This window comes from Mesocricetus auratus, unplaced genomic scaffold (genome assembly GCF_017639785.1).
Source record: "Mesocricetus auratus isolate SY011 unplaced genomic scaffold, BCM_Maur_2.0 Super-Scaffold_100009, whole genome shotgun sequence".
Classification (NCBI taxonomy): Eukaryota; Metazoa; Chordata; class Mammalia; order Rodentia; family Cricetidae; genus Mesocricetus; species Mesocricetus auratus.
In genome coordinates, this window is record NW_024429193.1 from 30,493,369 (window position 1) to 30,509,068 (window position 15,700).

Here is a 15,700-nt window from a genome sequence, read left to right on the forward strand (position 1 = left end):
GGAGAAAGGCGAAGACTGCATTGCAGTGATGACAGAGCTTTTCCTGTACCTGCAGGTCCCTGCTAACACTGCATGCACTTCCAGTACATTAGCCAGCCCTGTGCAGTTAAGGAGAGCATTGGAACCCACTCCATTTAAGTGAAAGAAGCTGCAGCAGAAGTACATGTTCACAAGGCCACACAAGTAGTGAACAGATTTTTTTGGGGGGGGGGTGAGGGGTGGGAGCAGGCACTGTTGAAATCCTGTATTATAACTGACAGTTTTAATACAGGATTCACAAACCCAGAGTACTCAGAATTGCCATTATCGTCCATCTCGGCTCCATAGATTCATTCACAACTAGAGTCAAACAAGACCAATCCTATTGTTAAGCTGACAAGTCTTGGTTGGCTGGTTGGCTGGTTGGTTGGTGGGTGGGTGGGTTGGTTGGTTGGTTGGCTGGTAGACTGGTTGGTTGGTGGGCTGGCTGGCTGGCTGGCTGGCTGGTTGGTTGGTTGGTTGGTTGGTTGGTTTTTTGAGACAGAGTTTCTTTGTAGCCTGGCTATTCTGAAACTCACTTTGTAGACCAGGCTGCCTCTCTTCCTCTGTCTCCTGAGTACTAGGATTAAAGGTGTAGGCCAGTACACCTGGGTTAGCTGGCAAGTCTTTTAATACAGCTTGTTCTTCTTACTGAGATTTCTTTCAATGCTCTTCAAATGCTAGGAATGAATAGAATGCTACCCATGAGAGAGCGCTCAAAGACAGAAGAAGACATCCTTCGGGCAGCACTGAAGTACAGCAGCAAGAAGGGTAGCAACCCCACATCCACCTCTGATGATTCCAATGGGCTGGAGTGGGAGAATGACTTCGTTAGTGCCGAGATGGACGATAATGGCAATTCTGAGTACTCTGGGTTTGTGAATCCTGTATTAGAACTGTCAGATTCTGCCACCAAGCTGTCTGATATGGATCAACAGATCCGATAGGATGAAATTGTGTGACCTTACTTACCAAACGTTAAAAGTCAACCAGAATGTACAGATGGGTGCTGAGCCTTTTTGTGAGGCAGCACAGGAACCACATGGCTCATGCTGTCTTCCTAGAAGGAGCAGGAATGGAGAGGCAGCTGGATGCTTCGGTCAAGTATAGTCTCAACATCTGCCTTCTGTGTGCCCCGACTGACTCGGTGATCTGACATATCAAACACTCATGACTTTCTTGTTCTCCCTGGTCAAGTCCTGCATCTTAAATCATATTTGTTTTTACTTCGACTGCTTTACTAAGCCTATTTTACTATAGAAATGAAAATCTCAAAGTATTTTTTTGTTGTTGTTAATTCTCAGAAGATGTAAAGGCAGCATGAGGTGGGATGGTTTGATTCATTTTGAAGGCTGGTCCCTTTTCCAGCATCGTTTACTTTGAGGACTTCCTTTAATTTGGTTGTCTAGTAGTCAGTGGCTAATTGGAGGTGACCCCCAAAGCATGCTGATGTATGGGTTTCTTTCCATACCTATTACATACACATATGTTAATTGAATGTTCATTCAATCTGAATAAAAGATGATAGGATTAAAGAAACTCCCAGAGTTTGTACACTTTGAGTTGGTAATAATTAAAAAATAACACTTAACAATATAAATTTAAGATTTTTACTTCTATATGCTACCGTATTGGCTTTCAATTGAGATCTTAGGTTTTTACTTTCATTTTTTAAATTCTATATTTCCAGTGAATGATCTTTCAAAGATTTTACACGGAACATATCCTGTGAATGATTTAAGAAAACATTAAAATACGGGTATTTCAAAGAAAATCAAATCCTTTCTGATAGGAAAGGTCCCATTGATTGTATTGCCCTTTACTTTGCCTTGTAGTGCAAGGTGTTTTGTGGGATGGAGCTAACGTGTCGGTGTATTGACAACCTGTGTCTGTGAGTCCGTATAAAGAGACCAGGGCTGGGAAATGCACCCTAACTGCAATCCTTGCTTTGGCTGAGGACTGAGTGTCACTTTGGCAAGCACACTGTATTCTGTCTCCCTTGCTGTTTTGTTCTCTTCAGCAGTGATGGTGCATGCTCTGAACAGTACAGGAAGGTCCAGGTAGAGATAGTAAAGTTCTTGCTGTACATGAAAAATTATGTGACCCTTTCGATATCTGAACTGCTATACAATGACATCTGTAATTTTGTCATTTTTTAACCTCATAGAAATAAATATACTTTGATATGTAAATCCACATTAGGTTATGCTATAATTTATTTGTCTTAAAATTTAAATTGTAATTGTGTCATAGGAATAATTTAAAAGTATTCTATATTCACATTGCCTGTGTTAATGCTTTTTAAGATTTATATTACATCAGATGTATATTTTTGGTTTGGCAATAAGCTACTGTTGTAATTTTTTGGCTTTTTGTTCATAAAGAATTTTCTGAAGGAATGGTAACTTCTCAAGGATTGTGAATAAACATTTTTACATTTAACAATATTTGCGTATCGCCGGTATTGTTTCATAACAGTCCAGGTAGTGTGATTCTTGGCACATAATTATCTTCTCAAATCAGATATGAAGATAAAAAGAATGTTTATAAAATGCTAAGAATGACATTTGTTTGGCAGACATTGATGAATTGGCTCAGAGTCCCTGCTCTCTCACTGTTCTATAAGAGACGTTGATGAACATTGTCTTTATGACTTTCCTCCTGTCAAAACAAAACACCGTGACCAAGGGTCTATTGAAAGCTTATGGTTTCAGAGGAATAGAGCAGCGTGGCAGGGAACGTGGCAGCAGGCAGAGGCATGGAGCAGGAGCGGAGAACTTACATCTAACTCAACAAGCACAAGGCAGACAGAACTAACTAAGAAATGGCGTGGGCATCTGAAACCTCAGTGACACCAGCTGTGCAAAAAGCATTCAAAGATATGAGCCTTTGGGAGCCATTCTCATTCAAACCACCAAATTCTACTTCCTGGCCCCCATAGGTCCATGACCATACCATAATGTAAACTGCATTTAGTCCAGCTTCAGAAGTCCCCATAGTCTTTCACAACTTCAGCATAGTTTCAAAATCCAAAGTCTCATCCAAGGCTCTAGGTAGTCTCTTGTAAGATGGAAACCCTTTGTAAGACATGCTTATAATATGCAACGACACAGAGTTTACATTACTATTCCAGAAGGGAGGGGCGGTGGCTAAGTAAATACTGGACCAAAGCAAGACAGAAACTAAGTAGAACAAACTCCCAACTCCTGTTGCTCTGTGTCCAGTGCTAGCAGACTGACATGGGTCCATCCTTCCAGCTCTGTTGGCTGCTGCACACTCTCTGTGGCTGGTTCCACTCCCTTTGTGCAGCTCTCCTTGGCCGACATCCCAGGGCTCTGACATCAACACCGTTGATGGGTCTCCAATACAGTTTAGACTTCATCTTCACATCCTCACTCAATGGTCTCTCCATGTAGGGACTCCCCTGCCACACCTGGCCTCAGGCTTTCCCTAACTGGAGATTCCATATCCCGTTTTTTATGACTGTAACACTAGAACTTCATGAGCAATGATGCTAAGTTTGGCTGCCGCCTAGGGATAGAACCTGCCCCCTCCTTGAATTACATTTGAATAAGCTATGGTTTATTCATGCTTTTCTTTGCTGAATAAGCTTTTCTTTGTTTTGGAAGATTCGTTAGGCATTTCCTTTCTGTAAGTTGGAAGCATAGCTGGGTGGGGCCTTGCCTGGAGGATACCACTCCTATTGCTCTGTTTAATACCAGGTCTTTTTTGTAAAACTTCTCCACTCTCTCATCACAAGATGTGGTTTCAGCATTAAACTTCCTGGTGCCCTTTTTCTCCTCAAAATGTATGCTTTGTATGTCCTTTTGTCCTGCTCTTATCCTTTTCACTGTAGACCTGTGTAAGGTGATCACTAAGAGCCCCCCAACAGTCGATATTAGACTGGCCAACAAAGTCAGTCCAGAACTTGCTTCAGGCAGAGTCTTAGGACAAGGGCAAAAAGCAGTCACATTCCTTGCCAAAACATTACAAGAATTGCCTCGAACCCAGTTGCTAATATTGCCCCCCTCTGAAATCTCTTGAACTGGGACCTCCATTGTCCACATTGCTCTCAGTACTACTCTCTGTCTTTATGTTCCTGCTAGGATGGCCTCACAATATTCAACCACTTTCCTAATCCAAAGTCCTTCCTCCATGTTCCTCCGAAAAGCACCATGGTCAGCCTTGTCATAGTGAAAAACCTCGGCATCAAAGCGCCGGGCACTGAACCGAACCGTCTGCCCAAGAACCGGGGCCAGACCACTGGCTGCAAATGCAAGAGGTGATTTATTGAGTACACAGGCGCCTGCGGATGCTACTGCAACTCGGGTGCAGAGCATACCGGGCTTGTAGGGAGTACACTATTTATGGAGTTTTAATGATTACATAAGTATCAGCATAGCAACAGATATTTCATTGGCTACTGAAGCATGGGCTGAGATCATCTGGGGGGGCAGGGGTAGTTGCCAAGGACTAGGTTTCCTACATGAAAGACCCCGGCATGCTTCAACAATTAGTATCCGGGTCCTATGATTGCTACAGTGATCAGACACAATTGGGGGCCAGGGTAGTTGCCAAGGACTAGGTTTTCTAGTATTGTCATATGAAAGTTCCCAGCACGCTTCAGCAATTATTATCCGGGTCCCATGACTGCTATAGTGATCACAGGCATCCTGTTTTGAGGGTGAAACACCTGGTCTGGGTTTCTTTCATTAGGCAACGGCCTGGCCTTGCTTTTCTTTTCCTAGGGGGTCCTGGGTAGGGGTCTTTCATTCCCCCCTTGTTCTTGTGCATAGGTAGAATCTTTTACCTATTGTCCAGCCCTCTCTACTTAAGGTTTACTTATGGTTCCATCTGTTTGAGGGCATGGTATTGTTGAGTTAGGACTAAGGCTTGAATTATTGTTTGTGAATGTAGGGCCCAAAGGTTAGGAGGCCCATAAGAGTAGAGACTAGTGTAGCGAACCAGGGGATTTGTTAAACCAACCCTCATACCAGTATTGTTGGGATTTAAATTTTTTTCTGACGAACAGTGAGCCTCTCCTTGAGTTTATCCAGAGTTTTGGTTACTACCCCAGTCTTGTCTGCATAAAAACAACATTCCTCTTTGAGAGTGGCACATATGTCTCCCCCTCTTATTATACTGTTCCCTATGTAAGGGAATTTTTTTTTCTTTTGACTTTGCATCTCAACCAGGGGAAAGAGGGCGATGTATTCCTTTCCATGCTACTTCTTGCTGACTTTGGGACGAAGTTAGGGGACCCAAGAAGGCTGAAATGCAAGTCAAAAGCAAAAAGGGAATTTAGGCAATGGGGTATCTATCCAGGAGCAGCTGATTGGCAGACTGTGTTGAAGAGACAGGGGGTGTCCACATCAGCTGAACTGGTTCACATCCACAGCAAGTCTAGGGCTCGCAGTCTTTAGGAGCAGGCTGTGGTCAGCAACTGATGTTCAGATGTGTTTGCCAGAAGTGGAAACCTGTTTAAGACATGTTTAAAACTGCGAACAGAAGTTAAAACTTATGTATTTAATTGGAACTCCTTAGACCCATAGTATTAGTGATCAGGAAGGTCAGGAATCCCATGACCAGGAGAGAAAATCTCATTCTCAGGAACAGACAGGTGGGATAACTGGCTGTACTTATCTGGAGTCCTCTTTGACCTGTGAGAAGTGGATCCAAGCTGTGTGACTTTTGATCCTCTGAAGCCTATATAAATTTTGTTATATAAAAGGACATAAAGGTTATAGGTACAGTAGCATTATCAATTGGTACTAAAATCTACATTGTAGAAAAAGCAGATATCTGGGTGTCTGTATTTTGTCCTAGCAGAAACTACAGATTTGGACTAGTAGTGTATATTTGTCTTCTGTCCAGGGAGCCAAGTATGAATTGGACAGAGGTATCTATGGCATGATGAAAAGCCCTTTATGTTTATACTTAGATGACAACCAAAATAAACTTGAAAACCTTGAGCTTATGACTGAACAAGTATTTACATCCTTTGATCCTTATTGAGACATATTAAGGCTTGATTTTTACATAAATAAAACGAGTTATCAACCTGACTATAGTCTTGTGGATTTGACTGCCTAATGCCAAGCTGACAACAATTAATACTTTTAGAGATCCGAGAAGGATAAATTTTATACAGTCTTCGAATCTATTAAAAAGTGCCAGGTACCAGTCCATATACAGCCATACCCAAGTCTCCTCTATTAGCACTGGAGGCACAAGTATCAGGAACAGCATCAATCTTCACCAGGCCTGTAAGGTGAGTTTTCTTTCTCTCTGTGGAAGAGGGACATGGAAAAGACTGACCTTGTTTTGTCTCGGCAAAAGGGGTGCAATCAATTTTCCAGTGTCCAGCAGCTTTGTCCACATTCTGGGCCAGGTCCTAGCAGCAGCAGGTGTCACCTTTGGGCATCTTGCTCACTGGTTAGAGTTAACACAATCCAGGTGTAGGGACCAGGGTGCCTTGTAATCTTCTTTGGAGACTTTGGGTCACTGTTAGGATCTGGCAGTCTGTCTGATATTATAAACTTTTAAATTAACATTTTAAATGCGATGTTCTTCAGGTCTCTGAAGTATTAGAGGTTTGTCTGCCTTAAGCTTAACTGTTAAAAGTATAAACTTTATTAACCTTTATAAAACTATAACTATATATTGTTAGGTCTAGCTTTAAACATTTTAACAGTATAAATATCTTATAACCTTATAAATTGAAAACATTTTAAAAACTGTTCTGAAATTCTTTAATGTTTTTTAATATTGAAAATTAAAATACATTTTAGGCCTTTAAACCATTATTATCTGGGTAACTGTTAAATTATAAAACTTAGCATTCCTGTGTATAAAAGCATTAACATTTTAAATCTGAATAAAAACTTGTTGATAGGATGGTATCTCATAACTTTTATGTGGTCACCTTTAGTTAAGATGGTGGATCAGGTATCTTTTTTAACTTTAGTAAAATGGCTACCAGCCAGCCATGTGGCCAGCTTGGCATGTGACTGACTGTAAAACGGTGGCGACCTGTACCACTTTTGTTTTAGCTCTATGCTTGTAATAAAACTTAGATTATGACAGAAAATACAGATAGAACTTTTTAACAAAACAAGCATACATAATTTTTGAGAGATTAATTTTTAAAATTTAGCATTTGTAGAAATGAAACATCATAGTAAACAGCTTACATTTTTTTCTCTTGTAGTTATAACTTTAAAGCCATTTAGTTTCTGTGGAAAGACCGGATCTGGCCAAATGGCTTACCTGCTCCAGCCCTGTGTGTTTGAGCAGGGAGCTCTGGTGGAGGGAAAAGCTGGCAGATGGCTCCTTTGCCAGCACGCCATGTGCATGGGGCAGAGAGACAGAAAGAGAGAGAGACCCCATCCTCACATCCTGCACACCTCAAAGGCAGGCAGGTGAGGACGGAGCAGGCTCAGCTGTGAGGGCTGCAGGAGCAGTTGGAGAACAGAGCAGCTGCCTCACTGCATGCTCAGGGATAGGAGACCCTGCTGCAGCATGCTCTATACCATGGCACATGGCGGGGAGACTTTTGCCCAGCATGCCATGTGTTTAGGGCAGCAAGAGAAGACCCCTGACCTGCACCATGTGTATAGGCGGGCAAGAACAGAGACAGAGGGACACGATGGGCCAGTGACTAGCTAGGCTTGGCCAAAGTCCTCAGCCACAGGACCAACTTATAAAAAGAAGTGTTTAGTTACTGAACCTGGGGCATATTAGATACTCAACCAATTGTACACACACATAAAAAAAATTGGCATGCAACAGCTGTCTTAATGTGAAAGTCACCTTATCAACAGGGTTGAAAAATTATTTATCCTGAACATGAAAACTTATTAGCAAATTTAAATTAACTTTATAAAACTTGTTACTTGTAGTTTTCCCCTTGTAAGATTTCTATGAGAACCGCATCATCTAGGAGTAGATGATGATCTGGAGCTGGGGCAGGGACCAAGGGTGAAGAAGGGGGGAGGGGAGGAGCCGACGGTTTTCTCTCTGCCTTCGGAGGAGGTAGGAGAGTCACAAACGGGGCTGCCCATGTTGGGGGTCTGGAGCCAAATTTTCCCAAATAACAATGTATGCTATCTGGTCCAGGTGTCCATGGGGTGCCTTGTCAAAGACCCGATCCTAAACCTGTAAGATAATTTCTAGGTTAAAAGTCCTATCCCGTGGCCAGCCCACATCGAAGGTTGGCCACTCAGATGTGCAGTTTATACTGGTTAGAGGCACGAATCTGCACTTCATTCCAGTGATCTAAAGTAAGGCTCAAAGGGGTGGTTATGGTTTGTCCCATGCTTGAATCAGAAAACTCAAAATACAAAGGCAAGTAGACAAACAAGACAAATAACACAATTAAGCAACTCACAACCAGACACGCTGCACGCTTTCAGCGGAGAACCGAAAGTAAATACTCAGTCAACAGGAGTAGTGGTCCTGTTTTTCCCTTTTCAGGCCCATGAGCTCCAAACAATTGAGCTTTCCAGATCCCTGGCACATCTGCCAGGGTGGCGGGGGAGAAGTCTGGGCTCGTCAGCCCCTTCTCAAGCCGCCCTAGTTACTGAATGACTACGTAGCCAACCTGCTCGGAGACAGATCAACATACATACATATAACAAAGAACAAAGCAGACAGGGTGCCGGCTAGCTTACCTCCCGGTGGCACTGGTGGTTCTGGGGCAGAAATCTCGGTGGGACCTCCAATGAAAAACCTCGGCATCAAAGCGCCGGGCACTGAACCGAACCGTCTGCCCAAGAACCGGGGCCAGACCACTGGCTGCAAATGCAAGAGGTGATTTATTGAGTACACAGGCGCCTGCGGATGCTACTGCAACTCGGGTGCAGAGCATACCGGGCTTGTAGGGAGTACACTATTTATGGAGTTTTAATGATTACATAAGTATCAGCATAGCAACAGATATTTCATTGGCTACTGAAGCATGGGCTGAGATCATCTGGGGGGGCAGGGGTAGTTGCCAAGGACTAGGTTTCCTACATGAAAGACCCCGGCATGCTTCAACAATTAGTATCCGGGTCCTATGATTGCTACAGTGATCAGACACAATTGGGGGCCAGGGTAGTTGCCAAGGACTAGGTTTTCTAGTATTGTCATATGAAAGTTCCCAGCACGCTTCAGCAATTATTATCCGGGTCCCATGACTGCTATAGTGATCACAGGCATCCTGTTTTGAGGGTGAAACACCTGGTCTGGGTTTCTTTCATTAGGCAACGGCCTGGCCTTGCTTTTCTTTTCCTAGGGGGTCCTGGGTAGGGGTCTTTCAATAGCAATACCCCACTCCCTGGTACCAACTTCTGTCCTACTTTCTGTTACTGTTAAACAAGATGAAGCTTATTAGGGGAGCAGGGTGTTCCAGTTCCAGAGGCTTAGAGAGTCCATGTGCATCATGGCAGGAAGCATGGCAGCAGGCAGGCATAGCACTGAAACAGTGGCCAAGAGCTTACATCTGGTCCACACGCATGAGGCAGAGAGTGCGGAGACATGACATGGCCTTTTCAAACTTCAAAGCCCCACCCATAGTGATGTAATCCTCCAATGTAACACCTCTCAATCCTTTCCAAACAGTTCCATCAACTGGGGACCACGTATTCAAGGATGTGAGCCTATGGGGGACATTCTCATTCACACACCACTAACATGTCCAAAAAATAAAAAATCGCAGACCAAAGTGATAGGGCAAGGTAACAAGGGATAGTGAGATCTTTCCACAGCTCAGGGGACTTCTTGTCGGAGGACACATTTGTTCAGGCTCTTAATTGAGGAGGTGGGAGAGCCTGGCAGAGAAGGCTGTAGACAAGAGTATGTGTACCACTCAAAAAAACTGATGCTATTAAGTTTTAGGATTACTGGTAGATACATTCATTGTCTCCTTTTTGCTACTGAATACCCAAGCAAAGGGAATTTTAGGGGAAAAGTCTTTGTTCTGATGCACAGTCAGGTATGCAGTCCATAGCAAGGAAATCTCGGCACCAGAAGTTTGAGGCAGATGGACACAGTGTGCCCACAGTCAGGAAGCTAGAATGATTCTGGTCCTCAGCTAGCTTTCTCCTTTCTATGTAGTCCAAGTCCCCATCCCCCAAATGGACCACCTCACTTTCCCACTTCTGTCTAGATAATTCCACCCAGGCATCCCCTGAAGAGTCTCCTAGATGACTCTAGAGCCTGTTGAAGTGACATTAACCATCACAATAAATGGGTGCTATTTTAAGTCCTATTAGCTGGGAAGTGTAGGCAAAGAAGTCCAGCTTCTTGGGGCCAGGGAGGAGGGCATCTATCTGATGTAGATACGGAATTTGAGAGTAGGGTCACTGGCATCAAATGATTTGAAAAGATGACCAATGAGCCTAGGGAACAGCAAGATTGAGGGAATGGTGTGCGTTAGACAAATGAATGTGTGGTGAAGAACAAAGGAGGCTCAGCATAGATATCTTATTTGCAACATTTTTCTGTCAGAGAAGTATTGCAGCTGGAGGGAGTGAAGCATTGCATGAGGGTCTCACTGAAGAGTCTACAATTCACCTCTAAAACAGTACCATTTGAAATCGTGCCCCTTCTTCTAAAGTTGTATAAATACATTTTAGCAGAGAGCAGACTTTGCATTCTACTTTCAGTTACCCCAATCATAGTTTATTAACAGACATCTAATAGGATATTATATTGAATACAATATATTCCTATCTTCATTTACTTAGTATCATCTATTAGTATTGATTGTAGAGAGCAAAATGAAATTCTGTGAAAGAAACAGTTTCATCAAAAAGATACTTAACATTCTTAGAAGACAGATGAAATTTGTAAATTGTTGTTTTGAGTGTTTGGTTAAAACTAAAATTTATTTGAAAGAGATCCTTTCCCTGACACCTGGACATAGTGGCATTCCTTCTAACTTAATTCTCTAGGAAAATACAGCCACCCAGTGTTGAGGATTTCACAAGGCTGACAGCCAGTGAAAACTTAATGATTGGGAAGAGTTAGAATTTTGCAGACTCAGAGCCAAACTATCTCAGGTTATCTGTAGTCCCTTGGGAAGCCTCCATTGTCCACCCTTCCATCCCACCTAACATTTTTTTTTTTTGGTTTTTACGAGACAGGGTTTCTCTGTATTGTTTTGGAGGCTTTCAGTCCAGCCTGGCCTCGAACTCACAGAGATCCGCCTGCCCCTGCCTCCGAGTGCAGGGATTAAAGGCATGCGCCACCACCCCCCGGCTCCCACCTAACATTCTTAGGGCCATCAAAATCTTTGAAATGTACTGTTAGCAGAATAGTTTTACCAATCTAGAAGATAAGACTATACCCCCCCTCTACTAGCCCCACCAATGTATTCATTCTTTAATTAATAAAAAAAGCATCTAACCACATTTATGAAACATCTTTTGGGCAATCCTGGAATATGGCTACTCAAGTTTGACTCAAGAATAAACTATCTCTTATCCCCTTTTACTTCTATGGAGGTGAGAGCTGATGTGATTCAAAGAATATCAGATACAAGGGCCGGTTTTTCAGTCCATACCCAGATTCCCGGGAAAATGGCCCAGAATCACAATATGTAGTGGCTTAAGAAGGAAAAGTAATTATCAGGTATAAGAGTTCCCTGGTAGTTTTTTGTGTCACTTATGTAAACTATCATCTGCAAATAGTGAAAGTTGGACCTCTTCCTTTCCAGTTTGTATCCCCTTGATCCCCTTTTGTTGTCTTATTGCTCTAGCTAGAACTTCAAGTGCAATATTGAAAAGGTATGGAGAGAGTGGATAGCCTTGTCTTGTTCCTGATTTTAGTGGAATCGCCTTGAGTTTCTGTCTATTTAGTTTGATGTTGGCTGTTGGTTTGCTGTATATGGCTTTTAGTATGTTTATGTATGTTCCTGTTTTCCCGGATCTCTCCAAGACTTTATCATGAAGGAGTGTTAGATTTTGTCAAAGGCTTTTTCTGCATCTAGTGAGATGATCATGTGATTTTTGTTTCTCAGCTTGTGTATATGGTGGATTACATTGATGGATTTTTATATGTTGAACCATCTCTGCATCCCTGGGATGAAACCTACTTGGTCGTGGTGAATGATTGTTTTGATGTGTTCTTGGATTCAATTTGCCAGTATTTTATTGAGTATTTTGCACCAATGTTCATGAAGGATATTGGTCTGAAGTTCTCTTTCTTAGTTGTGTCTTTGTGTGGCTTGGGTATCAAGGTTACTGAAGCCTCATAGAAAGAGTTTGGCAAAGACCATTCTGCTTGTATTGCATGGAATACTTTGAGAAGAATTGGTATAAGCTGTTCTTTGAATTTCTGGTAGAATTCTGCACTGAGGCTATCTGGACCTGGACTTTTTTTGGTTGGGAGATTTTGATGACTCCTTCTATTTCCATAGGGGTTATAGGTCTATTTAAATTTCTTATCTTTTCTTGATTTAATTTTGACAAGTAATAGCTATTCAGAAAATTGTCCATTTCTTTAAATTTTCAAATTTTATTGAGTACAGGTTTTCAAAGTATGACCTGATGATTCTCTGAATTTCTTCAGTGTCCATTGTAATGTCCCCCTTTTCATTTCTGATTTTGTTAATTTGCATGTTCACACTCTGCTGTTTGGTAAATTTGGACAAAGGTTTGTCTATCTTCTCAAAGAACCAACTCTTTGTTGCACTGATTCTTTGTATTGTTTTCCTAGTTTCTACTTTATTGATTTCAGCCCTCAGTTTAATTATTTTCTGGCGTCTACTCCTCCTGGGTGAGTTTGCTTCTTTGTGTTCTAGAGTTTTCAGCTGTGCTGTTAATTCTCTAGTGTAACTATTCTCCAGTTTCTTAAAGTGGGCATTTAAGTGCTATGCACTTCCCTTGTAGCACTGCTTTCAAAGTGCCCCATAGGTTTGGGTATGTTGTGTCTTAATTCTCATTGAATTCTAGGAAGTCTTTAATTTCTTTTTTTTATTTCTTCCTTGACCCAGGAATGGTCCATGAGTTTGTAGGGTTCCTGCAATTTTTGTTGTTGTTGAATTGTAATTTTAACGCATGGTGGTCTGATAAGATGCATGGAGTTATTCCAATGTTTTTGTACCTGTTGAGGTTTGATATGTTGCCAAGTATGTGGTCAGTTTTTGAAAAGGTTGTATGTGGTGCTGAGAGGAAGGTATATTCTTTTTTATTTTGATGGAATGTTCTATACATGTCTATTAATTCCAATTGGGTCATAAGTTCTTTAGCCCCTTTGCTTCTTTGCTAATTTTCTGTCTGGTTTTCCTGTCTAGTGGTGAGAGTGGGGTGTTGAAGTCCCCCACTATAAGTGTGTGGGGCTTTATATGTGATTTGAATTTTAGTAATGTTTCTTTTACGAACGTGGATGCCTTTGTATTTGGGGCATAGATATTCAGAATTGAAACTTCATGGTGGTGGATTTCTCCTGTGATGAGTATGAAATGACCTCCTTCATCTCTTTTGATTGATTTTATTTTAAAGTCTAATTAAATTTGTTTCTTGGGTCCATTTGATTGGAAAATCTTTTTCCAACCTTTAACTCTGAGGTAATACTTTCAGCAAAGTGGCAGGATACAAGATCAACTCAAGAAAATCAGTAGCCCTACTATATACAGACAATAAAAGGGTTGAGAAAAAAATCAGAAAAACATCACACTTTACAATTGCCACAAACAGCATAAAATACCTTGGGGTAACATTAACCAAACAAGTGAAAGACTTGTATCACAAGAACTTTTAGTCTTTAAAGAAAGAAATTAAAGAAGACATCAGAAAATGGAAAGATTTCCCATGCTTTTGGATAGGTAGGATCAACATAGTAAAAATGGCAATCCTGCCAAAAGCAATCTGCAGATTCAATGCAATCCCCATTAAAATGCCAGCACAATTCTTCACAGACCTTTAAAGAACAATAATTAATTTTTTATGGAAAAACAAAAGACCCAGGATAGCCAAAACAACCTTATTCAACAAAGCAACATCTGGAGGCATCACCATCGCTGACTTCAAGCTCTATTTTAGAGCTGTAGTCCTCAAAACAGCTTGGTATTGGCACAAAAATAGACAGGTAGACCAATGGAATCTAACTGAACACCCTGATATTAACCCATACATGTATGAACATCTGATCTTCGACAAAGAAGCTAAAAATATACAATGGAAAAAAGAAAGCACCTTCAATAAACGGTGCTGACATAACTGGATGCTGGCATGTAGAAGAATGCAGATAGATCTATGTCTATCGCCATGCGCAGAACTTAATTCCAAATGGATCAAAGACTTCAACATAAATCCAGCCACACTGAACCTCTTAGAAGAGAAAGTGGGTGGTACCTTTGAACGAACTGGTACAGGAGACAGCTTCCTGAACATAACACCAGTAGCACAGACAGTGAGGTCAACAATTAATAAATGGGACCTCCTGAAACTGAGAAGCTTCTGTAAGGGAAAGGACACAGTCAGCAAGACAAAAAGGCAGCCCACAGGATGGGAAAAGATCTTCACTAATCTTACATCTGACAGAGGGTTGATCTCCAAAATTTACAAAGAACTCAAGAAGCAAGTCTCCAAAACACCAAAGGATGCAATTAAAAAGTGGGCTACAGAACTACATAGAGAATTCTTAATAGAGGAGTCTAAAATGGCTGAGAGGCACTTGAGAAAGTGCTCAACATCCCTAGCCATCAGGGAAATGCAAATCAAAACAACTCTGAGATACCATCTTACTCCTGTCAGAATGGCTAAAATCAAAAACACCAATGACAGTTTATACTGAAGAGGTTGTGGAGAAAGGGGAACACTCCTCCACTGCTGGTGGGAGTGCCGACTTGTACAGCCACTTTGCAAATCAATATGGAGCCTACCACAAGACCCAGCAATATATCCAAAAGATGCCCATTCATACAACAAGAGCATCTGTTCCACTATGTTCATAGCGGCATTATTTGTAATAGCTAGAACTTGGAAGCAACCTAGATGCCCCTCAACTGAAGAGTGGATAGAGAAAATGTGGTGCATTTACACAATGGAGTACTATTCAGCAGAAAAAAAAATGGAATCCTGAAATTTGCAGGCAAATGGATGACACTAGAAGAAACCATCCTGAGTGAGGTAACCCAGTCACAAAAAAACAAACATGGTATGTACTCTCTCATATATGGGTTTTAGACATAGATCTGGGGAGTGCTAGCCTACAATCCCAGGGCCAGAGAGTCTGGGAAACAGAACCTTCATCCAATGGTTGATACAAGCAGAGGCAGACTCCTACAGCTAAACACTGAGCTGAACTCAAAGAACCCAGAGAAAGAGAGGGAGGACTGATGAGCGAAGGGGTTAAGACTGGGCTGGTTTAACCCCCAGAGACAGCTAACCTGACAAGGGGTAGCTCTTGAATCCCAGACTGATGGCTGGGAATCCAGCATGAGACTGATCCAGACCCCCTGAATGTGGGTGTCAGTGAGGAGGCCTAGGCAATTATGGGGCCTTGGGTAGTAATCAGTATTTTTCCCTGGCATACAAATGGACTTTGGGTGCCCATTCCACAATGAGAGATGCACTCTCACCCTGGATTCTTGGGGGGAGGATCTAGGCCCTGCCCTGGATGAAATGACAGACTATGGACACCCCCATGGAGGGCCTCACTCTCCCTGAGGAAAGGAGGGAGTATGGGGGGGAGG

The 15,700-nt window shown here is 42.0% G+C and overlaps 1 protein-coding gene across 3 annotated transcripts in view; it reads left to right on the forward strand.

The window, feature by feature from the left end:
* Ap1ar (adaptor related protein complex 1 associated regulatory protein) overlaps positions 1-2,465 on the forward strand; it is a 29,516-nt gene extending 27,051 nt beyond the window's left edge. For all 3 annotated transcript variants that reach the window (XM_040751806.1, XM_040751807.1, XM_040751808.1), the window contains one exon: positions 703-2,465. In XM_040751806.1, the coding sequence (XP_040607740.1) occupies positions 703-965 (263 nt within the window). In that variant the 3' untranslated portion in view covers positions 966-2,465. The remainder of the gene's footprint in view (positions 1-702) is intronic.
* The last annotated feature ends 13,235 nt before the right edge of the window (positions 2,466-15,700 follow it).